The sequence below is a fragment of the Bufo bufo genome, chromosome 2 (assembly GCF_905171765.1).
Source record: "Bufo bufo chromosome 2, aBufBuf1.1, whole genome shotgun sequence".
NCBI lineage: Eukaryota > Metazoa > Chordata > Amphibia > Anura > Bufonidae > Bufo > Bufo bufo.
The window spans coordinates 97,866,482-97,892,625 of NC_053390.1; the positions used below are offsets into that span (position 1 = coordinate 97,866,482).

At 39.7% G+C, this 26,144-nt stretch overlaps 1 protein-coding gene across 3 annotated transcripts in view; it reads right to left on the reverse strand.

Moving 5' to 3' along the window:
• Positions 1-23,498: 23,498 nt before the first annotated feature.
• The window catches only part of ADAMTS6 (ADAM metallopeptidase with thrombospondin type 1 motif 6), a 272,216-nt gene continuing 269,570 nt past the window's right edge, over positions 23,499-26,144 (reverse strand). For all 3 annotated transcript variants that reach the window (XM_040421333.1, XM_040421334.1, XM_040421332.1), the window contains one exon: positions 23,499-26,053. In XM_040421333.1, the coding sequence (XP_040277267.1) occupies positions 25,944-26,053 (110 nt within the window). In that variant the 3' untranslated portion in view covers positions 23,499-25,943. The remainder of the gene's footprint in view (positions 26,054-26,144) is intronic.

The following is a 26,144-nucleotide window of genomic DNA, read 5'->3' on the forward strand; positions in this document are numbered from 1 at the left end:
GCAAAATTGTGAGTGAGCCCACTCCCTTGGATGAGAAGCAACCCCACACATGAATGGTCTCAGGATGCTTTACTGTTGGCATGACACAGGACTGATGGTAGCGCTCACCTTTTCTTCTCCGGACAAGCCTTTTTCCAGATGCCCCAAACAATCGGAAAGAGGCTTCATCGGAGAATATGACTTTGCCCCAGTCCTCAGCAGTCCATTCACCATACTTTCTGCAGAAGATCAATCTGTCCCTGATGTTTTTTTTGGAGAGAAGTGGCTTCTTTGCTGCCCTTCATGACACCAGGCCATCTTCCAAAAGTCTTCGCCTCACTGTGCGCGCAGATGCGCTCACACCTGCTTGCTGCCATTCCTGAGCAAGCTCTGCACTGGTGGCACTCCGATCCCGCAGCTGAATCCTCTTTAGGAGACGATCCTGGCGCTTGCTGGACTTTCTTGGATGTCCTGAAGCCTTCTTAACAAGAATTGAACCTTTCCTTGAAGTTCTTGATGATCCTATAAATTGTTGATTGAGGTGCAATCTTAGTAGCCACAATATCCTTGCCTGTGAAGCCATTTTTATGCAACGCAATGATGGCTGCACGCGTTTCTTTGCAGGTCACCATGGTTAACAATGGAAGAGCAATGATTTCAAGCATCACCCTCCTTTTAACATGTCAAGTCTGCCATTTTAACCCAATCAGCCTGACATAATGATCTCCAGCCTTGTGCTCGTCAACATTCTCACCTGAGTTAACAAGACGATTACTGAAATGATCTCAGCAGGTCCTTTAATGACAGCAATGAAATGCAGTGGAAAGGTTTTTTGGGGATTAAGTTAATTTTCATGGCAAAGAAGGACTATGCAATTCATCTGATCACTCTTCATAACATTCTGGAGTATATGCAAATTGCTATTATAAAAACTTAAGCAGCAACTTTTCCAATTTCCAATATTTATGTAATTCTCAAAACTTTTGGCCACGACTGTAGGTAAGTATATATTAAATAATAAAAAACAACTAAGCAATATACAAACATGGAAAAAAAGGAAAAGAACTCCAACTGAACGCTGTTTTCTGCTAAGTAGCAGTTATGAGATCAAAGCATAGCATGTGGATGTGCGATCCAGTTTTTTTTCTCTTTTTTTTTTTTGCACTGGAGTAAGATGTTCCAAACTTGTTGGGAGGCACAGCAGGCTTCTTTATAAATTGGGAGCATCTTATGGCAGTCCATGTGCCAGAAAAGAATATCTACAGTACACAGAAAGAATATCAAAATTAGGGTTATTCACTATAGAAAAAAGACGACTGAGGGGAGATCCAATTACTATGTATAAATATATCAGGGGTCAGTACAGAGATCTCTCCCATCACCCCAGGACTGTGACTGTGACGAGGGGACATCCTCTGCGTCTGGAAGAAAGAAGGTTTGTACACAAACATAGAAGAGGATTCTTTACGGTAAGAGCAGTGAGACTATGGAACTCTCTGCCTGAGGAGGTGATGATGGTGAGTTCACTAAAAGAGTTCAAGAGGGGCCTGGATGTATTTCTGGAGTGTAATAATATTACAGGCTATAGCTACTACAGAGGGGTCGTTGATTCAGGGAGTTATTCTTATTGCCTGATTGGAGTCGGGAAGGATTTTTTTTCCTCTTAAATGAGGAAAATTGTCTTCTACCTCACAGGGTTTTTTGCCTTCCTCTGGATCACCTTGCAGGATAACAAGCTGAACTGGAAGGACAGGTGTATTTTTTTAGCCTTATAAACTGTTACTATGTACTGTATATGTTAGCTATTACCTGGCATAGATTTGTGCTCTAATCTACACCCGTTTCTGCATCCTCTTGCTAAGCCATCCCAACTTTTCTGCAAAATTGTGAAATTGGTATAAAATTTAAAAAGAATGCACATTTTTGAGCTAGTCTAGCACTCACCAAAATATGGAACTTTTTTATACCATAAAAAAGTTAATACATTTGCCTATATGTATAAACATGTTAAAATGTCAAGTCAATGAAATAGGATGTTCTTTGGTCTAACTTTATTCTAACAGGGGCAAGTTTTGGATTATTATTAGATACAATCAGAGTAGGCCTTAGGTTGGACGGTACCCAGTTTGGTACTTACAAACTACAAATTGGCGTGGTATTAAAAAGCAGGAAGTTCTCAACCCCATATGCAGTGGTGCATCTAAACCGGGGGGCAGATCCTGCACTTGTGGTCCGCTGCTAATGGCAATCCCCAGCAAAAATGCATACAATGGAGGATGCCTGCAGCGGACCACAAGTACCACAATGGACATCCTACACAGGATAGCAAATGTGTGGATGTGATAAACAGTATAAATAATATAACAAAAACAAAGACAGGTGCACTCCGATCTACTTGAGAAACCTTGGCGCAGTGCTCAGGCTAAGACATGTCCTCATGTAGGACATGTTGGCTAATCTCTCAATTTTAACACCAGTTTGAGGGTTTAGTAAGACCGCAGAGTGCACCTGTCTTTGTTCCAGTTTGCTACTTACCTTCTATTTGTCACTCCACCTCCCTTTTTCAAATGTTATTCTGTAATACAGGTTACAAATTATCACACCAGTGTCATACAATATAGTGCCCATACAGCAGTGCTGTACATTGGCCAAGTAATACTTCCATACAACTGTCTAAATGACAATCTTTAATAACCTCAACACCATATTCTGCAAATCTACTACACTGTAAAGTGCTTAAGTAGCAGAGCCGCACACTGCCAAAGTAAATAATGACTCTCCCCATACATAGAATAAATTAATAATAAACATGTGGTAGGCACATACCTTATACCTTCAGAAAGTATAATGGGTTTTGCAGGCTTTTAGTATTGATGACCTGTCCTTAGGATAGGTCATCAATATCAGATCGGCTGGGTTACGACTCCTGGCACCCATCTGATCAGCTGTTTGAAGAAGCCTCCTCGCAGCTTAGGCTACTTTCACACCAGCATTTTTGCTGGATCCATCATGGATCAGCAAAATCGCTTCCGTCATAATAATACAACCATCTCCATCCTTTATGAACGGATCAGGTTGTATTATCTTTAACATTGCCAAGACGGATCCGTCATGAACTCCATTGTAAGTCAATGGGGGACGGATCAGCTTTCTATTGTGTCAGGGAAAACGGATCCATCAATCCCAACAATCTCATATTGATGACCTATCCTGAGGATAGGTCATGAGTATCAAAAACTCGGACAACCCCTTTGACCACTCAATAGAGGCGACCTTGACGTGGTGAGTGGCTTATTACGCTTTGGCCAAAATGTACACCAATGCCTCATCCAGCATGGAGGCAGGGCAGAATGCTGGATGCAGAGTGCGATCACATTTGTATTTTCCGTTTTTAATCATAGATAACTCTATGAAATGTATTACGGAAAATACCAACTGAGAAATTAAGGACTAGAATTTATTAAATTATAACATGTAGTCAGCCTTCCATAATGAGATTTCTCTATATACGTGTAGTTTGGAACATAAATTATCAGCCATGAGAATACTAAGAGCAGATTGTTGCCATAAATCCTAAATGCAGATACTGTATTGGAGGAATGCTTTTTAGTAACATTATGTCTATAGGCTTTCATGTCCTTTTAAGGGTTTTACAATACAGTTTTACGTAAAATGGGACGGCCACTTTCTGGTTACATTTCTAAAATGCCATAAACTGACATGTGCTAACAGAAAACTCTAAATCCTCTCATTTCTTGCCGCAGCACTTAAGTTCAAGGCCTCCTGATGCCCATCGATAAGGTACATGTATGGCAGCAACCAAGCCAGCACTTAAGAAGGCGGCAGTTATGTGATTTACCAATGTGACTGATTCTCTGGCTCCAACCTCTTCTGCATAGGCACTGAAAGCCTTCAGAGAGTGCACAGATTCAGGCAACACCATATTCATAGGCACCAGTGGGGCCTTGAACTGAGGAATTAGGGGATTCTGAGTTTTTTATGCCAGTACACGTCCACTTGTGGATTTTTGAAATTTTGCCATTAAGTGGCCAACCCCTGCAAGTTAGTTCATCAAAAAGTTCTGCAATTTTCTATTATACTTTGTTTTAATTCTTCACAGTTTTTAATATTTTTTCCTTGCAGTCAGCAAGTGGAACATTTAGTTTTTTAACTGATTCAAAAACCCCAATGTGACTGTACATCCAAACTGCGTGAACGGTTTCCATATGCAGCAAGCACAACTATGTAATACAGCCGACATCTAGCTGAAATGACTATAATCTGGGATAACTCTGATCATGGTCATTTATCACCTCAGATGCTGCAGTCAATAATGATCCCAGCAATGCAAGGAAAACATTTTAAAAAAAATATGTTTTTTAAAAGTAATAAAAAGAAAACAAAACAAAACACTGAGCACCATTCAAACAAAACCCTCAAAAACCACGGCAGAATAGCATTTTTTTTCTCCCTACAAACGTTTACTCTCTCTCATTTTTCAATACACTATATGGTAAATTAAATGATTCCATTAAAAAAGAACAACAAGCCCTCATATGTCTATGTGAACAGAGAAGTAAAAAAGTTATGGCTCTTGCAAAGCGGGGAGGAAAAATAAATGAAAAAATACATTTTTGGCTGGGTCCGTAAAGGGTTGTCTAAGATTAGAAAAACATGTTTTCTGCTTTCTTCAAGAAAGAGCACCACCTTCGTCTATGGGTTTATTAAATTTAATAGAACTGAGCTGCAGTACCACAAACAACCTCTGGACAGGTGTGTTGCTGTTTTTGAAAGAAAGTCCCTTTAAATACTGTAGATGCATGGTCATGAAGAGAATTAGAGAATCAAATGGTGTACTAGTATTTTAATTAAAGGAGTTTTCCAGGCTTTTAATATTGATGACCTATTCTCAGGATAGGTCATCAATATCAAATTGGTGGGGGTCCGACACCGGGACCCCCACTGATTAGCTGTTTAAAGAGGAGGCGTGCGCTGTTCACGCATGCCGTCTCCTGTCTCTCTTCCTGCTTGCCATAGACATAGCAGCAGCTAGCAGAAAAAGTGACTGGAAACAACACGCTCGTGCCTTCTCTTCATTTAACTGATCCGACACCCGGCACCCTTGCCGATTTTATATTGATGACCTATCTTATCATCAATATTAAAAGCCTGGAAAACCCCCATAAACTCTAGGTTTTCCTCTTGAAAGAACTATTGTAAGATATTTTCACAGAATACTTCTCTCAGCTCCTCAAAAATTACATGTATTTAAATTTACCTGAATAAATTGAGCTTTCAAAAATGGGTCCAAGTCTGGTCTGAAAAAACTTTTTCTTCTCTTCTTAGGAACTGCTTAAAAGGGCTAAGGGACGCTAAGCATTGATGGCTTATCTCCAGTATAAGTGTCACGGCCTATGGTGTACGCTGTGACACTGTTGCCACACTTGCGGTTGCCCGTGCAACGTGTTGCTGTGAGAGCATGCGGTGGCAGTGTCTCGGCCTTCTGGGTGATTGCCGTGACATGGTTGCCACGCATGCTGTTGCCGGTGGTTACGTGGTTTGGTATGCTTGTGTGTGCACTTCCCCTTTAAGTGGCTTCCTTCCCCTGTCTGGTGATGTAAGGGTTAACTACCTTGCTGGGTGTGGTCACTTGTGCTTCTTATACCTGTGGCTTTAGGTCAGGAGTCAGTTGTACTCCAGCCTTGGTGTGTGCTGGAGTTAAGCTCCTTGTATGGTTGTTCCATCTGTCCAGTGAGGGCCACCCTTGTGGTCATCTATGTTATTCCGGTGTCTCCTTCCCTCCCTGTCCTTATCTGTATGGAGTGGGTTAAGTTCAGGGTGTTTGAATGTCTAGTTTGGTGTTACATGTCTGGTGGTGTTTGGTGTCATGTTTGCTAGACATTCCCCGGTCTTATGTTTATTGCAGCTATGGGTGTCCTGGGTTCCTGTGTGGTTTGTGGTGTGTGCTGTGTCCTTTAATGTTGGAGTGGACACCAGCACTTGTGCACGGGTTCCAGTCAGTGTGTCTGTGGCAGGTAAGTGTGTTATGGGTGTCGCTTACCTGCCATCTCCATATGCTGTATGTGTTCCCCTCTCTTTGCAGCCTGGCCTCAGATAGAGACTCCTGTTCCTCCATGACTGGGATGAACAGGTTGTCTCTTCCCTGCTCCTTGGTGAGGGATTACCAGGGCGACTTAGGGTCTCTAGGAATCCTAAGTATGAGTCGTCCTACCATCGGGGTCCGCTCATACGGTGAGGAGTCAGGGAGAGGATTAGGGATGCTGTAGGAGGTGACCTGCTCCCTTATTACTCCTTTTTGGCCAGGCTGATCCCCTTTACCCTTTGACATAGCATGGTGGGGGGTTTCCCTCACTCCCCTTCGTGACAATAAGCCATTAATCTGTGACTGGTTGTTATGGATCAGTGAGTCTGAACCCACTGTGTCAACTAACCGGTTGGACTTTGGGATAAACCCTAAGGGCATGATTCCGATGCTCCCCTGGAATTCACCTTTCAACCCCTATACAGAGACCTGGACTTTTCTGAAGGGAAGCTACTGGACCACTATCTCTTCGGATAGTCACAGTGTAGTTGGCAGCTAACCCACTGGGCTCAGAGACTCTGGTGCACGAACCAGAAGCTCAGGGTACAGTAAACGAATCAAAAACTCAGGAAAACCACAGGTATAGTTGGACAGTCACCAAGACTAAAATGATGGTTTTTTGTTTTTTTTTTAGATCCAGGCAATACATAATTAATGCAGACACAGGAAAGTGATGAGTAGTGATAAGGCAAACAAGAGGCAGGCAGACTATAGACTTCGCTGGAGCACAGGCAGGGTACACAGACTGGGTTAACTTAAATATGAACTGAACTTGGACTTGAAAGTGCAGGGGTAAACGGGCAGGATGGCACACACTTGAAACATGGCAGGAATACAGACAGGAGATAATGCAGGTAAATTATAACAGCAGTAGACTAGCAGAACACCTTTGCTGGTCACCAGAGAAAGTAAAGCTCAGACACCCTCCAGGCACCGTAAATACCTAGAGAAGCACTCACACTGGCCGGAGGCAAGCGCACGTACTCTATAACTAAACAGAGGCTGGAACACAACGAGGAAGCATGAAGGCAGCAGCATGGTGAGAAGTGTGGGTATTATTCCCACAGGGAAGAGCAGGGCAGTGACAGAGATAGCTGATCGTACACAGGTGCTAGTCCAAGCACTAAAACCTCTCCACATGAATCACACAATGATGCATATTTAAGGGATTGGCAAACCATGATAAATTCCATCCAACCCAAATAATCCTCTGGTTTAGTGGCACTACCTATAGTATGACATGGCTTATGGTGATTGCATTGTCTATTTTAGGTGGTCAAGTTCTTCTGAATTGTTTTTTGCAATTAATATGGACAATATGGATCCAAACACCCAAAATTCTTTTAATCAAACATTCAATTTATTTTTTGTCTACAAGAGGAGTTAACTGTAATACCTAATAAGACATACCATGTTCCTTGCACAATAAAATACATTCTCATTATCTATTACATACAGACCAAATATCACAGTAAATTATAAGGATCCAGTAGTTGATTTCTAGAAATGTTTAGAAAAAAAAAAGAGACCAATGTCTCCACAATGCACTGGCACCGGCCATGTGCACTCCGTGCCTCCTCTCGGTAAAAGATAGGACATGTCCTATCATTGGCCAGATCTTGCAAATCGCAGGCCCATTCAAGTCAATGGGTCCGCATCCACAGCACGGCATGGACACGGCCAGTGCCCATATACTGCAGATCCGCCATTTGTGGTCCACAAAACGGACACGGAGCACTTAGGTTCATGAGCATGAGCCCTAACTATCATAGAAGTGTTGCATTTATATAAAACAGAGGCCCCCAATTTTTTTAAGTTCAAGAAACACTTTCCAATAAGACACACTGAATATTATAATATAAGAAGCCCATTTAAAGGGAGTCTGTCTTCAGTTTTAAGCTATCAAAACAGTGCTAGACAGATGGCAGGGAGAGTGATGTAGACATAACTGATGGTCTTGTAGGTTGGATGAAGAAGAGATTGATGTTATCATCCTCCTAGTGCAGTACCTGCAAGTGCCCAGGAGTTGGTCCTTTCATGTTTAGTGCCCTGGATTTATTATAATCAACGCTTCCCTGCCCCTCCCCTCTGCTTGGAGTGACAGCTCTAGTGGTCTCCTGATTGGACGCTACAAGGGGAAGGGTTGGGATGTGTTCATTGCAGGGAGCTCAGGATGCATAACACAAAAGTACCACCTCCTAGGTACTTGTGGTCGCAACACTGGGGAGGATGAAAACATCCTGCATGACCATCACTCTACATATGTCTGCATTACAATCCAGTCACCTATATAGTGACTGTCAGCAGTTTTGAGGGGGAACATTGCAGTGTCCTCCTAGACATAGCTACTGGCTAGAAAGTGCATATTGGATGGAGGGTTGTGTGTCTTCTCCTATTTTTGATGTTTCTGTATTTTATAAAGTTTTTCACTGATTTGTTATTTGCATAAAATTATTGTTATGACTTTAAATTTAGGCTGTAAACTAAACCATAGGTTAATCCTACCTCTGAAATGCTTTCTAGAAGGAAGGCAGAGGTTAAGGTCAGAGGCTGTGCCTCTCTTTTTTACTGGATTGGTGCTGCCCACTTTCCTTAAATAAGACTAAGATGAAGGGGATTCTGCACGATGACCCAATGAAGTAACTTTAGCTTGAGTCCAAAGTTCACACAAACTTTGCAGTCAATCACTGGAATTCATTCCCCAGAACAGCTTTTTCCACCTACAATAGATCTCCTCATAGATCTAAATTCAAAGACACAAGTGGGAAACCCAAAAGTGAAGTACTGCCAATCTGGGGCAAAAGCCCAAAAACTTATTATACTCAAAAAATGAATAAAATTCTGACACATAATAGTAAAACCAATAAAATTAAATGCTTTCATTTTAGACTCACCCAACCCAGGTTTTCCACCACTTCTTCAAGTTCTATACGATGTCAGTCCTTTAAATACCACCTTTCATCACGTTCATTTCCATACAAAGACAAAAATACTATATATATATATATATATATATATATATATATATATATATATACACCACACTTCCTTCTTAAGAATTAAATCATAACCTTCATGTCTTCTGCACCTCAAGAACATCTCCAGAATCCACCCTTTTCACACGGAGGAAAAGGCTTAAACTCTTGGTGTTTTGATTCATACTCGTCTTGACTACTGTAACTCATTACTACTTGGTCTTCCCTTCACTAAATTCTCCCCCTTCAGTCCATCCTAAATGCAGCAACCAGGCTCACCTTATTGTCCAACCACTACAATGATACTTCTAGCCTGTGCCAGCCATCTACCACAGAATACAGTCACAAAGCTCTCCACGGTGCTGCACCTCCCTCATTTCCATCTACCACCCAACTCGCACTCTCCACCGTGCCAATGATTTAAGACTTTTCTCAAGCTGCACCAGATCTATGGATTACACTGGCCCAGAAAATCAGGTTACTTCTTAATCTCTATAGCATAAAACATGCCTTAAAAACACACCTTTTTATGCAGGCTTATGTTTCCTAAACTGACTCTTACCTGTTTAACCTCCTCTCCCTCCACCCCTCATTCTTCAGGATTGAACACCATCATACAACAGTAATCCCCACACCCAAAGCACTGGCTGATGCAGCTTTATCTGCACTACTCAATTTAGTATAAAGATGGCTGGACCACTTTAGAAAACAACTATTGAATTGTAAAGCGCCGCAGTATAAAGATTATTATTATTATAACGCTTTACCTTTGTATTCTGCTTCTTACATTACAAAACATTATCGCATTTTATATTTTTTTTAAAACTGCCATTGGGCCGTTAAAAAAACACACAGTACAACACTTGGCCCAATCCGAGCTGGAATTCCTTTCTTGTTCTTCAATCACTTCAGATCATCATATTGAGAAAGCCTCCTGTTACATCACTAGAATTTCCATTTTCTCCTCATTTTGATCTTAGTTGAAAATTATAAATTATATTAGATCAAACAGGGATTTAGGTCAAAATCAATATTGAGACCATGACAATTTTTATAAAGTACTGTGTTTCAAGCCTCTTCCTTATATTTCTAATGTGTTCTTGTATACGTGCCATGAGTTTGCAGACAGTTCGACCAATGTAATATTTCTGCTCTTAGAGGTAAGAGATTGTTGTTGTTGTTTTGCAGTCTATCACGCTGATTGCAGTTCTTGCTCACAAAAACTGTACCATGTGAACACACACCCTGCCATTTTGCCTTGATTGGGCTTTAAAACTGCTGTGCACCAGTTTAGTCTTTAGGTTAGGGGCCTTGGAGAAAATAAGGCTAGTGTTAGCAGGTACAGAGGCCATAATTACTGGATCATGTCTCAAAATCGGCCAATTTTTCTTCAAATACAATTAATCTGTCAAGAATCTGAAATAAACAGTGTAATAAATGCAAATTTAAAATCATTACTGTTTCTTCCAAATTCCTTCTCCACCTCTTCTATACACCTCTCTAAATGTTGTCCCTCATATCCTATCCTTTTTCTAAAAATCTTTTAGTCAATCTAGCACTGATAATCTTCGCTCTTTGAGCAATTCCAATGAATCCTTGGGGATATTCACTCTTCATGGGGCATAGTGACAGCTAGAAACATCAACATAGGCATGCCTATCAGTGGGTTTAAAATACATCCTAGTAAACTTTTTTAAATAAATATTTCTAGATCTAAAAAATTTACAGAATACTGGTTAATGGTCTCATAAAAAACAATATTACAATTATTTGAATTAATATAACTTAAAAATCCTAACCCGTTTCAGTGCCCTTACAGATAGAACAGGGAATCGTCTATGTATCTCTTCCACAACTTAAGGCCAACCAGGTTCCCATTTTGTATTGGGTCATCTATATTTATAAGGTAGCTGATTGTCCAAAAAAAAAGGGTGATAATTGCAACAAAAGGTAGCCTCACACAAAGAGTAACATACCCATGAGGACAGAAATCTGTCCAACTCAGGAGAGCCACGTACCCCGACGCGCGTTTCGGCTACAATGACAGATTTCTGTCCTCATGGGTTACTCTTTGTGTGAGGCTACCTTTTGTCACAATTATCACCCTTTTTTTTGGCACAATCAGATACCTTATGTAAGCTGCGGGGGTTGATCTCTGGGAGCCCTGTTTCCACTTTGTGGATGCGGGCGTCTGGGTGATTCATCCCTGCTACCTCTTTTTTATATATGACTCTATTGCAAGTATTGGCAACAGCCTTATTTGCCCTATGATACCTACGTGCATGCTTGCACATACATATAGAGTCTGATTCTCTACCCATGAGACGGATGACACTATGTGTATGGGTATGGGACCACTTAAGTGATTGATTGTCATTCATATGTGTGACCACCAAGGTGATTGATTGTTATGTGCATATGTGTCTTCACGTGGGATTTTGTTACAGTCCACAGGCAGTTTTTTATCCATGTGGAGACATATAGGTACATATTAGTACTGTCTTGATACTTGTGACATTTATAGACGCATTGGATAGGTCTTCCTTTTTCATATGTATGCTTGGAGATCTATATCTATATTGTCTTTTTTGACCTTTATGACAAATAGATGTGATATCCTTATGTTTAAGGGTGTTCTATATGTGTCTTTAATTTAACTTTGTGGTTGCCTCCCCTATTTTTGTGTGAATACGTTATGTCCCCTCAGGTGTAGTCCACCTTTTTCATCTGATGTATTGCATTAATTAATTATTTTTATGTATCACTTAATAAAGTATATTTATATTTTGCTACTATACCCGTTTTAGACTCAGTTTATCTGTTCGTGTATGCCTATTATCTATAGGGCCTGGTGACAGCTAGAAACAATCAATATCCCCAAGAGACAATCTAAATGGATCCATAGGAATTGCTCAAAGAGGGACATTTATTGGAAACAAAGTGCTAGATTAACTGAGACATTTTTAGAAAAAGAATATGAATGAGAACATGCAGAGAGACCCCTAACCTAAAGACTAAGCTGATACACAGCTGTTTAAAGGCCACTCAAGATAAAATGGTAGGGTGTGTGTTCACATGGTGCGGCTTTTGTGTAGCATGCAAAAATTGCATTCAGCATAATAGTCTGCAAAAATACAACCTGTTACATCTAAGAGTAGACCAATGGAATTTGCTATTAAAGGAAATATTGTGTGTGATCATGCAGTAGTCATTTACATGTTGGAGTGCCCGTATGGCCTACAGTATGTTGGTCAGACCCTCTGTAAACGCAAGGCAAGTATACATAAACACATTACAAATATAAAGAAGGGGCTTGAACCACAATGTTTTGCTCCTTTGTAAAAACTTTCATGGTGCACACCTTAAAGGGCTTCAATTTGTTAGTACTGAGCTGGTTAAAAAGAAGTGTCGGGGAAGGGGGGTCAGATCCGATCAGACAAATAAATCAGAAAAAAGTGGATATACTGTCTTAATACTCTTCAACCACATGGTCTCAACATTAAATTTGATCTAAAACCCTGTATTATTAGCTAATATAATTTACAGTTGCAAGAAAAAGTATGTGAACCCTTTGGAATGATATGGATTTCTGCACAAATTGGTCATAAAATGTGATCTGATCTTCATCTAAGTCACAACAATAGACAATCACAGTCTGCTTAACCCCTTAAGGACACAGCCTTTTTACACCTTAGGACCAGGCCATTTTTTGCAAATCTGACCAGAGTCCCTTTAAGTGCTGATAACTTTAAAACGCTTTGACTTATCCAGGCCGTTCTGAGATTGTTTTTTCGTCACATATTGTACTTCATGACACTGGTAAAATGAAGTCAAAAAAATTATTTTTTTTGCACCAAAAAATACCTAATTTAACAAAAATTTGGAAAAATTTGCAAATTTCAAAGTTTCAGTTTCTCTACTTCTGTAATACATAGTAATACCCCCAAAAATTGTGATGACTTTACATTCCCCATATGTCTACTTCATGTTTGAATTGTTTTGGGAATGATATTTTATTTTTTGGGGATGTTATAAGGCTTAGAAGTTTAGAAGCAAATCTTGAAATTTTTCAGAAATTTACAAAAACTAAATTTTTAGGGACCAGTTCAGGTCTCAAGTCACTTTGCAAGGCTTACATAATAGAAACCACCCAAAAATGACCCCATCTAAGAAACTACACCCCTCAAGGTATTCAAAACTGATTTTGCATACGTTGTTAACCCTTTAGGTGTTGCACAAGAGTTATTGGCAAATGGGGAGGAAATTTGAGAATTTCATTTTTTTGTCAAATTTTTCATTTTAACCCATTTTTTCCACTAACAAACCAAGGGTTAACAGCCAAACAAGACTGTATCTTTATTGCCCTGACTCTGCCGTTTACAGAAACACCCAATATGTGGCCGTAAACTACTGTACGGCCACACAGCGGGGCGTAGAGTGAAAGGTGCGCCGTATGGTTTTTGGAAGGCTGATTTTTATGGACTGGTTTATTTACACCATGTCCCATTTGAAGCCCCCCTGATGCACCCCTAGAGGAGAAACTCCCTAAAAGTGACCCCATCTAAGAAACTACACCCCTCAAGGTATTCAAAACTGATTTTACATACGTCGTTAACCCTTTAGGTGTTGCACAAGAGTTATTGGCAAATGGCGATGAAATTTGAGAATTTCATTTTTTTGCCTAATTTTCCATTTTAACCCATTTTTTCCACTAACAAAGCAAGGGTTAACAGCCAAACAAGACTGTATCTTTATTGCCCTGACTCTGCTGTTTACAGAAACACCCCATATGTGGCCGTAAACTACTGTACTGGCACACAGCGGGGCGTAGAGTGAAAGGTGCGCCGTTTGGTTTTTGGAGGGCTGATTTTGCTGGACTGTTTTTTTGGCACCATGTCCCATTTGAAGCCCCCCTGATGCACCCCTAGAGTAGAAACTCCATAAAAGTGACCCCATCTAAGAAACTACACCCCTCAAGGTATTCAAAACTGATTTTACAAACTTTGTTAACCCTTTAGGTGTTGCACAAGATTTAATGGAAAATAGAGATACAATTTCAAAATTTCACTTTTTTGGCAGATTTTCCATTTTAATATTTTTTTTCCAGTTACAAAGCAAGGGTTAACAGCCAAACAAAACTCATTATTTATGGCCCTAATTCTGTAGTTTACAGAAACAAACCATATGTGGTCGTAAACAGCTGTACGGGCACACGGCAGGGCGCAGAAGGAAAGGAATGCCATACGGTTTTTGGAAGGCAGGTTTTGCTGGACAGTTTTTTTTTACACCATGTCCCATTTGAAGCCCCCCTGATGCACCCCTAGAGTAGAAACTCCAAAAAAGTGACCCCATTTTAGAAACTACGGGATAGGGTGGCAGTTTTGTTAGTACTAGTTTAGGGTACATATGATTTTTGGTTGCTCTATATTACACTTTTTGTGCGGCAAGGTAACAAGAAATAGCTTTTTTGGCACGTTTTTTTTTTTGTTATTTACAACATTCATCTGACAGGTTAGATCATGTGGTAATTTCATAGAGCAGGTTGTCACGGACGCGGCAATACCTAATATGTATACAATTTTTTTTATTTATGTAAGTTTTACACAATGATTTCATTTTTAAAACAAAAAAAATGTTTTAGAGTCTCCATAGTCTAAGAGCCATAGTTTTTTCAGTTTTTGGGCGATTATCTTAAGTAGGGTCTAATTTTTTGCGGGATGAGATGACGGTTTGATTGGCATCTATTTTGGGGTGCATATGACTTTTTGATTGCTTGCTATTACACTTTTTGTGACGTAAGATGACAAAAAATTGCTTTTTTTACACCGTTTTTATTTTTATTTTTTTACGGTGGTCATCTGAGGGGTTAGATCATGTGATATTTCTATAGAGCCGGTCGATACGGACGCGGCGATACCTAATATGTATACTTTTTTTTATTTATGTAAGTTTTACACAATGATTTCATTTTTGAAACAAAAAAAATCATGTTTTAGTGTTTCCATAGTCTAAGAGCCATAGTTTTTTCAGTTTTTGGGCGATTATCTTGGGTAGGGTATGATTTTTGCGGGATGAGATGACGGTTTGATTGTTACAATTTTGGCGTACATGCGACTTTTTTGATCACTTTTATTACCTTTTTTGGGAAGTAAGGTGGGCAAAATTTCAATTTCATCATAGTTTTTTATTTTTTATTTTTATGGCGTTCACCGTTCGGGTAAAGTAACATGACCGTTTTATAGATCAGGTCGTTACGGACGCGGCGATACCAAACATGTGTAGGGAATTTTATTTTTTTCATTTTTAATCAGAGATAAATGTGTTTTTTGATTTTTACTTTTTTTTCACTTTTATTCACTTTTTTTTTGACCCAGACCCACTTGGTTCTTGAAGATCCAGTGGGTCTGATGTCTGTATAATACAGTACAGTACAATATATATTGTACTGCACTGTATTTTACACTTGTCTGAACAGATCTATGCCTTTTAGCACAGATCTGTTCAGCACCATGGACAGCAGGACGCCTGAGAAAGCGTCCTGTTGCCATGGGAACCTTCCCCGTCTGCTCAGAACTGCGCAGACGGGAAGGGTAAGGAGGGGATCTGTCGGGGGGCTGTCTGGGGGCTCTCTCCCTCCCCATCGGGGGGCTGCAAAGGCACAGCAGCCCCCCGATGGGAGAGGGAGGGAGCTCCCTGCGCTGTTAACCTTTTCCATACAGCGGTCCGTACGGACCGCTGTATGGAAAGGGTTAAACGGCTGACATCGCATCGCAGATGTCAGCCGTTTATACCAGGGTGCCAGCAATGTGCTGGCACCCTGGTATACCCACTAGAAACCAACGATTTTACAAGGGGAGGCGGGCGGAGGATCGCGATCCCGCCTGCCGCACCGCCCGCAACCCTCCCCCTGTACCTCCCGCCACCATAAAATCATTCGGGGGTGCAGGGGGGGGTTAATAAAATGTTATTTTAGGCATATAAAGTTTCTGATCCCCGCGACCAGAAACTGCAGAAATCGCAGCAAACCGCAGGTCTGAATTGACCTGCGGTTTGCCGCGATCGCGATCGCCGACATGGGGACCCCCCCGCGCATTTAGCCTAGGTGCCTGCTCAATTATTTGAGCAGGCACCGGGTTCCGATCACTGCCGGCCGGGCGGCAGTGATCGGAACAACACATGACGTACCGGTACGTCATGTGTCCTTAAGTACCAGGATATCATGACGTACCGGTACGTCATGTGTCCTTAAGAGGTTAAACTAATAACACAAAGAATAAAATGTTACCATGTTTTAATTGAATACACCATGTAAACATTCACAATGCAGGTGGAAAAAGTATGTGAACCCTTGGATTTAATAACTGGTTGAACCTCCTTTGGCAGCAATAACTTCAACCAAACGTTTCCTGTAGTTGCAGATCAGACGTGCACAACGGTTAGGAGTAATTCTTGACCATTCCTCTTTACAGAACTGTTTCAGTTCAGCAATATTCTTGGGATGTCTGGTGTGAATCGCTTTCTTGAGGTCATGCCACAGCATCTCAATCAGGTTGAGGTCAGGATTCTGACTGGGCCACTCCAGAAGGCGTATTTTCTTCTGTTTAAGCCATTCTGTGGTTGATTTACTTCTATGCTTTGGGTCGTTGTCCTGTTGCAACACCCATCTTCTGTTGAGCTTCAGCTGGTGGACAGATGGCCTTAAGTTCTCCTGCAAAATGTCTTGATAAACTTGGGAATGAATTTTTCCTTCGATGATAGCAATCCATCCAGGCCCTGACGCAGCAATGCAGCCCCAAACCATGATGCCCCCACCACCATACTTCACAGTTGGGATGAGGTTTTGATGTTGGTGTGCTGTGCCTCTTTTTCTCCACACATAGTGTTGTGTGTTTCTTCCAAACAACTCAACTTTGGTTTCATCTATCCACAGAATATTTTGCCAGTACTGCTATGGAACATCCAGGTGCTCTTGAGCAAACTGTAAACGTGCAGCAATGTTTTTTTTAGACAGCAGTGGCTTCCTCTGTGGTATCCGCCCATGAAATCCATTTTTGATTAGTGTTTTACGTATCGTAGATTCGCTAACAGGGATGTTAGCATAAGCCAGAGACTTTTGTAAGTCTTTAGCTGACACTCTAGGATTCTTCTTCACCTCATTGAGCAGTCTGCGCTGTGCTCTTGCAGTCATCTTTACAGGACAGCCACTCCTAGGGAGAGTAGCAGCAGTGCTGAACTTTATCCATTTATCTTACCATGGACTGATGAACAGCAAGGCTTTTGGAGGTACTTTTATAACCGTTTCCAGCTTTATGCAAGTCAACAATTCTTAATCATAGGTCTTCTGAGACCTCTTTTGCGAGGCATCATTCACATCAGGCAATGCTTCTTGTGAAAAGCAAACCCAGAACTGGTGTGTGTTTTTTATAGGGCAGGGCAGCTGTAACCAACACCTCCAATCTCATCTCATTGATTAAACTCCAGTTGGCTGACACCTCACTCCAATTAGCTCTTGGAGATGTCATTAGTCTGGGGGTTCACATACTTTTTCCACCTGCACTGTGAATGTTTACATGGTGTGTTCAATAAAAACATGGTAACATTGAATTCTTTGTGTGTTATTAGTTTAAGCAGACTGTGGTTGTCTATTGTTGTGACTTAGATGAAGATCAGATCACATTTTATGACCAATTTGTGCAGAAATCCATATCATTCCAAAGAGTTCACATACTTTTTCTTGCAATTGTAGTTGTTAAGAAGTGTTGGATATTTACTTTTGTGTTTATATGGAAATGGACAAGATGAAAGAGGTGGTATTTAAAGGACTGACAAAGGATGGAACAGTTATGCCATTGAAGAAGCAGTGTGTCACCCAGGTTGGGCGAGTCTGAAGTGAAGCTGCGATTCTATTGGTTTTACGGATATGCACATGAATTTTATTCCTTTTTATTAATTTTATTTGTGTCTTTTACCCCAGAGTGGCAGTACTTCACTTTTGGGTTTCCTACTTGTGTCTTTGAGTTTAGATCTAGGAGGAGATCTAGGTGGAAAAGGCTGTTCTGGGTAATGAATTCCAGTGATTGACTGTAAAGTTTGTGTGAACATTGAACTCAAGCTAAAGTTACCACTAGAAAGTCATCGTGCCGATTCCCCTTCATCTTACTCTTATTTAAGAAAAGTGGGCGGCTTGGATCTGGTAAAAACGTTGTCCATTTATTGAAGAGGACCTACTTCTGTGTGATCCTGAAAAAGACTACAAATAAGGTTATTTTATTTAAATTGGCCTACCTTTGGGTTCAGTGAGTTAGAGTCAGTGTGTGTTGAACCAAGGCAGCTGAATGAGCTACTGCCAATCCTGTCACTCAGTAGTCAGTCAGTTTTGACCCTAAGGAACTACACTGAGACTGAGTGCAGTTGAAGAAGCCCTAAGATTGTTGAGCAGCTGAAGGAGGGAGTGCAGGGTTTTAATCTGTGAGGGTAACACATGTTTACGGCTAATAGACCTCATAGCTTTCAACTGGGTTTAAAAGCTTCCGTCTCCCACTCATATCAGTTTGCAGCTTGCAGTGCTGCTTAGTGGAATCTGTCTCTCGCTAAAGAAATTGTAAAGACATTTTTGGATTTATGTACACCCCTAAGCTAGCCCCATGTGTAAGAAGTTGTGAGGGGTGGCTTCTCAGAGAACTCTGGAGGAAATCCACGATTCAGCCATTACCATGTTGGAACAGTTGCACTAAGATTTTGTGCCTACATCTTGTGTGGAAGTGTTTAGTACTGTATCTACTATTCAAGTAAAGACTGTCAGTTAACCTGGTTCAAACTCCACTCTGGTCTCCTGCCTGTCATTCTGCACCTCACTATCAAGGGCAGCCCACCCTCTATCGGCCAGGTTTTTGCCCCAGGAGGAAACTGCTACTCCTATCCCTTATCAAATCCTGTTCATGATGCCAAAATAATATGTAGTTGTAGTGTTTGTAGTAGCATGTGTGGCTGGGGGCCTCCTGGAACAGTGAAGAGGGGGTCCAGAAACCTCATATGGGTCAGTCAGTCCCATTTGACCTTCTACACGTGAACACACTCTAAGTTAAAAAAGAAGCACTTGCTCGGTTGACATGAATGAAAGTTTACACCCCTGATATTATCAGTTAAACATAGACATTTCCCATTTGTATTTTGTTATATAAATTGAGATGACAGCTTCGCCATGCGATCATTCTTAAAAGTTCCTGTTTTTTTATTTTACAATTATATCTATTTTAAATGGTGTCTGGTGTCACATGTAACCGTGTTACAAATACTTAAACACAACAAATGGAGAACGTGTTAGGAAACATGGTAATAAATTAGGATATAATTTACAAAAAAAAGAAAGCCAAACATTTTAGTAACAGTGTACCAAATTAATACTGAGTACAAAATAAAAAGCAACTAATCACAATAATACATGGGTAATTCCATTCTGTTATGTTAATGATAGCTATACGACGTTCACTCGATTAATAAAGTCGATAATGAAATTGATCATTTTAAGATGTATGCACCATTAAGAATTATATGTTTGCCAACACTGGAATGGAAGCCTTAGCACCAAAAATATCTTTTGCACAATACTTCCAGTTCCTAAAACTACCTGGGCCCATGACCCTCAAAAATTTGAAACATCTTACTTTTGTTCCAATGTAAAAATAAAAAAATAGCTCTTGTACCATGTTACTATTCTGTAGCAGCATAACTGTATCTTTCATACTCTTTCATATTGGGTAAAGTTACATTTTTATGACTTTAGATAATTTTTTTGCAGTCTCGTTACAATTTCATTTCAACATTTCGGGACTTTTCAGGTCCTTAAAAGCAAACCTCGGTCCCCTCCAAATACACGACACTGTATGCTATTGTATCAGCACCAAAGATAAAGTAAAATATATTGGCATAAACAGTTTATATTCCATTCCTTTGAGGTAAAAAAATTTCCAACTTTAAACAAGTTATTTGCCTAAAATACAATAATAACAATAATTATAATAAAATTAAACTTGCCAATAAATGCAAACAGGCCCTCAAGTCACAAATTATACTCTTTACATCAAAGGCAATCCAGCATCAAACACCTCTAGACTGGACACCAAAACAGTATCAAACTGCAAAATAAGTAATCTTTTCAGTCCTATATGAAACATTGTGCCGAGAGGTAGCATCAGAGTTATCAGGATTGTCACAAATTGTGTATGTGCATGGAACAATTCTAATTTATTTCCTATATTTTCATTTATTTTTTGCTAATTCACATTAGAAAATGCAGATAATGAACATAACACATTTATTTCACTTTCCTGAACTTTTAATTCATAAAGAGCAAACAATCTGTAACATCATTGTGTGATGTTGGGGCATATGGGTGGGCTCCATAATACTGCTGAAGCATCCGCTTTGACGACTAGCATAAAAGAGGCAAAAAAAACAAAGCAGCAATAAATATGACCTTGGATTTTGTAAAACTACTTCGAATGAAATTGTTTTACCTGAACTACATAGATACAATACTATTACAGGGGAGTCCTGTATTGCACTAAATTTACTACCAAGGCAATACGAACCATTTTAGCACCCAAGACTCTTCAGTAATGGGTATTGGGCTGTAAAGGGCATCCAAGTAAACTCTGGGGCTACATAGTAGGTTAGGCCTGCAGAACTGCGGAAAACACACAAGTCAACATCAGCTCTCCTACATCACAACATTTTTTAAATTACTACCATCAATTGATTGATTGCAGCAATCACCATGCAATCAAATTACAGTTAGGTCCCTTATGTATGATAGAAGAGTATGTCCAAAAAACTACTTATTACAACCAGTAAAGTTCAGAAACCCGAGGCTGGAGACTAATTTCTAAATTTAGATAGCATTGTCAAGGGGTGTATAAAAAGTTTTAAAGGCAATGATGCTTAGATTCTTATAGAAATGTTTATCAGTCCATTGAAAAAAAAAAAAAAAGTTAGAGCCGTCTAGGGGTTGTCCGGGTTCAGAGCTGAACCTGGACATATCCACATTTTCACCCAGGCATTTCATGCCCCGATGCTCTCCCTTGCCCTGTGCTGGATCACACAAGGCAAGGGCTTTTTTGCTTACGTTTTTAAACTGCTAGGTGGAGGCTTCCACCCAGCAGTGTATTCGGTGACGTCACCAGCACTGATGGGCGGGATTTAACGCTGCACTAGCCTTTTTACAGGCTAGAGCAGTGCTAAAGCCCGCCCATTAGTGCCAATGACATCACCGAATACACTGCTGGGCGGAACCCTCCACCTAGCAGTCCCTATGGAGAGCCTGGTACGTCACCAGAACTCCTAAAAAGAGGCTTTGCCTTCTGCGATTAAGTGCAGGGCAAAGGAGAGCATTGCTCATATAAGGGGGGCTGGGTGAAAATGTGGGTATGTCTGGGTATACCTGGCTCTGAACCCGGACAACCCCTGTAAGTTTAAAAAAAAAAATGAGTGTCCATAGACATTAGTTGTTTCTGTGTTTCTTCAAAATAATAAATGGATAAAACAAAAAACATACAATTAACACATTAATTAACACCTAGCTTTAGCTCAATTACTCATCCTTGACCGTCACTGAAATATAGAAACGTTTTGAAAGTGAAATGCCTGGTTAAAGAGAAACCCCACATAGCCAAATTAACTAAATTGGGATCATCAAGCAGGTAGGAAATGTATAATTAGAAAATGACCTATTGTTTAAAACAAGATTTTATGTTAAACATTCTCTTGATAATATTTGATTACTTTTTTATTTTTAATTTTTTTTTACTTTCCATGTCTGTTTAAAAAAATAAATTAATTCTAAACTCATGCAGTTTTCACATTGGCCATTAAGCCTAATTTATGTCAAGACTTCATGTTCTTTGAGAGCAGCCACATGGGCCATAGACATAATGAATGGACTATAAGAAATTGTTCTAGGCGTGTGACCTGTGCAGAGCTCAGGAAGGAGCAGATAAGCTGTGATATCACCTATTGGGAACGGTGGATCCTGTTATCTATTACAGAGGTAATTGTAATTCTGTCTGTGATGATAATGCGATGGCTACTGGAAAGTTATATGTACAGGATGTCTTGACATATTATTTGTTCTAGCGGTCAGTGCAAAAAAGGCACAATTTTTTTTTTTTTTTTTTTACTGACTTAAAATTAAAACAAATGTCACCAAAAAAAATCAAAAAAATATATATTTGACAAAAACATAATTTAAACTATGAGTCATTTTCTGATAACACATTTCCTTTATTTTTATTTTTTCAATTTTATGAGCTATTTGGAGCTATGAGCTTGATATTCAATAACAATATAATACTATAAAGTCTTCCTCCACTAATTGACTGATTGGTTACATAGTTTTCTCTACCATACATGATGACGTAGTAATTGTGCCAAGTTATTTTTCAAATCATACAAGATATGTCGCCCCCTTTGCTGTATTAAAAAATTAGGACCTATTGAAATACTTGTGTAAGGCTCTATTGACACGTGTTATTGCCTGCACGTCAGAGTTTCCATATATTGTATTTGATAATCTGAAGCGCTATTTTTGCATCCAAACTACAAAAATACAGTGCAATGCGGTTTGTCTCAAATTATCTGTATCTACTAGAAATTGGATCCAGCATAGCTATCATGGCCATTTTGCCAGGGTTAAAGAGGACCTTTCACCACTTCTGACCTGCTTATTTTAATAGCTACATGCATTCCCCACATACAGGTGAAACTCGAAAAATTAGAATATCGTGCAAAGTTCATTTATTTCAGTAATGCAACTTAAAAGGTGAAACTAATATATGAGATAGACTTATTCCATGCAAAGCAAGATATTTCAAGCCTTTATTTGTTATAATTTGGATGATTATGGCTTACAGCTTATGAAACCCCAAAGTCACAATCTCAGGTCCCCTTTGCTCAGGGGGTATGGATTAATTAGCTGACTGGAGTGTGACACTTTGAGCCTAGAATATTGAACCTTTTAACAATATTCTAATTTTAAGCTGCATAAATGCAACTCCTTTTAAGTTGCATTACTGAAATAAATTAACTTTTGCACAATCTTTAAATTTTTGGAGTTTCACCTGTATTAACAATTCTGGAGCATCTATTCTTATGTCTGTATGTTGTACCATTCCTTTATTATTTGCACTAGAAGTTATGAATGAATTGCTAGCAGTCTGTAGTAAGGGTACAGAGGGGAGGTAACCAGTTAGGGGTGTGTACCTGCACAGTCTGAAAATGGCAGCACTGATTGGATACAGTCAGTCTGTGCAGGTACACCCCCCCCCCAACTGGTTACCGCCCCTCTGTACCCTTACTGAAGGCTAATAGCAATTCATTCATAACTTCTAGTAGAAATAATAAAGGAATGGCACAACATAGAGACATAAGAGCAGATGCTTCCGAATTGTTATTACATGGGGAATACATGAAGCTATTAAAACAGGAATGTCAGGAGTGGTGAAAGGTCCTCTTTAACAAAGTCTAACCATTTCAAAGCATAATATAACCTAAACATGTGCTAGACAGGTCAAAGGGATGCAGCAGGAAACCCCTATAATTATTGCCCAAGGTCACAAACTGATGTACATGGAGCACATAGACAATAAAGTGCTTTAGGACTTCACTATATTCTGGTGTAATATAGTGAATATATGCTCCAATATTCATAAGACAAGCTGATTAAAGGAATCTAAGTAGTCTTGCCTTACAAATATTAGTTTATAGGATTTATTCTAGAAAGTGAGGTGCCGGTGTATACGATTACAATATATTATGTCTACTCTAGCAGAAGTAGAGCAATGAGGAACATCAGAAAACTCAAGTTAGCCAGGTCAACGATTCCCACATTGACCACTCTACCGAATATATGTGACTGCATAAGATTAAAAGTATTAGATTCTAACTTCTTTGAGCCCACAATGCATCTTCTCCATGGTGTAAGACTTTATGGAAAGTGATATGAGTGTTATTCATTCTCTGACTGCTACATACAAAGATGGCAGCATGTTGATAGGCAACCAGGGTACTCGGCAAATCGGTAGCAGTTAAATAAAAAAAAAAAAGATTTTGTTCCAGAAATATGTATACTTCTCACTGAACTATGCAGTGGACTATAGACAATGAAAACTAAAGTCATGTAGAAAAAATTGAAACCTGTTTAAATATACATATTTTTATGACCTAATAAGAAAGATAGCACCAATGACAACTGCTCTCTTATATTTTTCACATTAGCAAAATGGCTGACTGCAGGCAGTGGACTTCAGTTACAAAACGGCAGACATTGCACTGTATTAAAACAGTTGTATTATGCACAAGTACATGTTGGGAGTACCCCTGGAGGATAGTTATATGCCCCTGCCAGAACAAAAAACACAGTCTGTCAGCTTATACACATTGCAGTTTTGGTAAAATTTTTGTAAAACCGCAAATCTTTGGGGTTGTCCGAGTTTAAAAGAAATTCCTAGAAATGGTGTCACTCTCGTCCAATGGCTGTGTCTGTGATTGCACTTCAGCCTCATTACAGTTCAGTCCCATTTACTTGAAAAGGGATGAGCTGCAATATCAGACACGGCCCATAAACAAGAGTGCAGGGTCTCCCTAAAAAAGTAGCAAATTATTAGCACCATAACTTGTGATTTTTTCACCTTCGACACTTTTCTGAAGTGGCGGGGAAAGGGGTGGGGCTTAGCAGGAGGAGTGGAACCTAGCACATGATTTACTATAACTTATGCCAGAAACTGGCGTAAGTTATAGCTCAAGTCTATGCCACTCGATAGTTGGGGTAGATTTGAGTTTCTGGCGCATGGAGTGGCAGAGATGCGTCTAATTTATTGAGGCATCTAAATTAGGCGCGTCTTACTACAGCGCACAGGGGATCAAGACTGGCGTATAGTACCGCCTGTCTTGATAAACATCCCCCTTTATGTTTCCAAAAAGTTTTACTATTATTACATACTTCTATATGCGTTTCTGTGCTTCCCCATTGCAGTCCAAATGCATAAACACACTAGGTTTCAAAAGTGGGGGCAACAGACCCTTGTAACTGAGGTCCACTGTGATCTGTATAATCTGAAGACATTCAAAAATTCTTTCTTAAACAATTTTTTTCCACCTACACCCATATATTGCTATAAATTTATTCCCCGGTATATTACGTGCAGGCGTTCAATGATGCACCTCTGAATACTGACAACTGTATACCATATATCTTAATTATATACGTAAATTGCTTCACAGCAGTATTAAAAGGAGAACGCTGAAGAATTCAGGCAGAATAACAAAATACACTTACTTTAGTTTTTGATTTATAATTGCTTTTTTAAATAACATTTCAAAGCCCTTCTTATAACTTAAACTGTGGTGCCGTAAAACTGAGATAAAATATTAATAATTTTTTTAGCTATGACGTAAGAATTTTCTCTCTCTCTCTCTTTTTAGACCAAGTCATAAAAGCTACATTTGAGAAAAAAAATAAAAAGTTTAAATACAAATTGATTCAGTGTCATTTTGTAAGTCCATAATAAAAATGGTTCAAGGAGGTAAGCTTGGCAAATGTGGTAGTTGGGCGAACACAAACGTTCCATAGTCTGCTCTGTTCGACTGTTTGAAATTGTTCCAATTTGGCTTTCCTCCTTGTTGGGGTGTCCAGCACTTTGGATAATAAATTCACTTCACAGAAGTTAAATACTATTGAAATCCTGTCAGTAGGGGCTGACGAGTGGTTATGTTGTACACAGGGTTATCTCATTTCAAGGACATCCATCTCATTCCTCTCTGTCCTTCCGAGGAGGGGACGCTGTTTTGACCATGGATAACAATACCCTCTCTTTGTCCTGCTGTGATATGGGTCAATGTCCTTGGCAAGTTTTGCAACACATTTGTCTGAAGTATGCTCGACTGCAGAATTTGAACTTCAGGACCAGCGGGCAATAAGCCACTTTGTTCACATCTTTACACTCTGAAAAATATAAGAGGAAACAATACATAAAATAAGTTAAGCATTGCCAGGTCTTGAAATAATCCTTTCAATGAGACAACTTTAACCAAGA